The 872-nt window shown below is 57.5% G+C and overlaps 1 protein-coding gene across 1 annotated transcript; it reads left to right on the top strand.

Moving 5' to 3' along the window:
- Positions 1-7: 7 nt before the first annotated feature.
- On the top strand, positions 8-706 carry PPTG_08701 (hypothetical protein; the record flags this gene model as incomplete). Its single annotated transcript, XM_008903416.1, has 2 exons — positions 8-340; positions 407-706. Coding segments are annotated over 2 exons (633 nt in total), but the record flags the coding sequence as incomplete, so codon positions are not given.
- Positions 707-872: the final 166 nt, after the last annotated feature.

Below are 872 nucleotides of genomic sequence, written 5' to 3' on the forward strand. Positions count from 1 at the left end.
CAAGGAGGATGACAGGTCTGGAAACCGTGACGGCAGCAAGAACAAGCCTCTGGATCTCTCACGTGATTCGTCAAGTCCGCAGCAGACGCCCAAGAAAGTCAAGTCGTCGGGAAAGTCTCGATCTCGAGGTACGGTTCAGCTTCGCCCCTCGGCGTACACGCCGAATGATCATGACGCTCTGGATGCCACCAAGCGGTCACTCCGGACTGCCACTCAGGTACGCGAGTCTCTGGAAGGTCTCCCGGTAGTCTGGTCCAAGCAACGTTCGGACCTGCAACAGGTCATGGTTTCCGGACTTGATTATCAGGACGCTCTGGACCTGGTCAGCGGGGACAACGAGGTGCACACCAAGATCACATCGCGGGCTTTAACTGAAATGTTGGTCCGGATGATGTACTGAGGCAAGCTCGACCAGACTCCGTGGACCAAGTACGTACCAACGTGGTACTTCAAAAGCGCGAAGGTGCTCATCGAGTCGACGGACGAAATTCTGGAGCGCTGGCCCAACTTAAAGAAGGTTCGTCTGGAAGATGAAGCTGAGATCCAGATGGCACTCTACGAGGACATCTCGAGCGAGGACGATGATGAGCGGGACGCGGACTTTCAAGATAGCAGTCCAAGTGGCAAATCCCACAACAGCTCCGGTCGCCGGACGACTCCGCCCCGGGGCGCCAAGCATAAGCGCGACTCAGAATCCGGAGCTTAGGGAAAGTTTTCGGCCGGCAGTGACTCTGGGGAGCCTGAACACAAGAGGTCCCGTCCTTCTCAGGAACGCAGGCAGTCTGCTCTCGCCCGGAAGAAGTACGCGAAGCTGACTCCGGAGGAGCTCAAGGTCGTCGAAGTTCCGGGTCGTGGTGTCGTCTCTTGGCGTC

The sequence above is a fragment of the Phytophthora parasitica genome (assembly GCF_000247585.1).
Source record: "Phytophthora parasitica INRA-310 unplaced genomic scaffold supercont2.16, whole genome shotgun sequence".
NCBI lineage: Eukaryota > Oomycota > Peronosporomycetes > Peronosporales > Peronosporaceae > Phytophthora > Phytophthora nicotianae.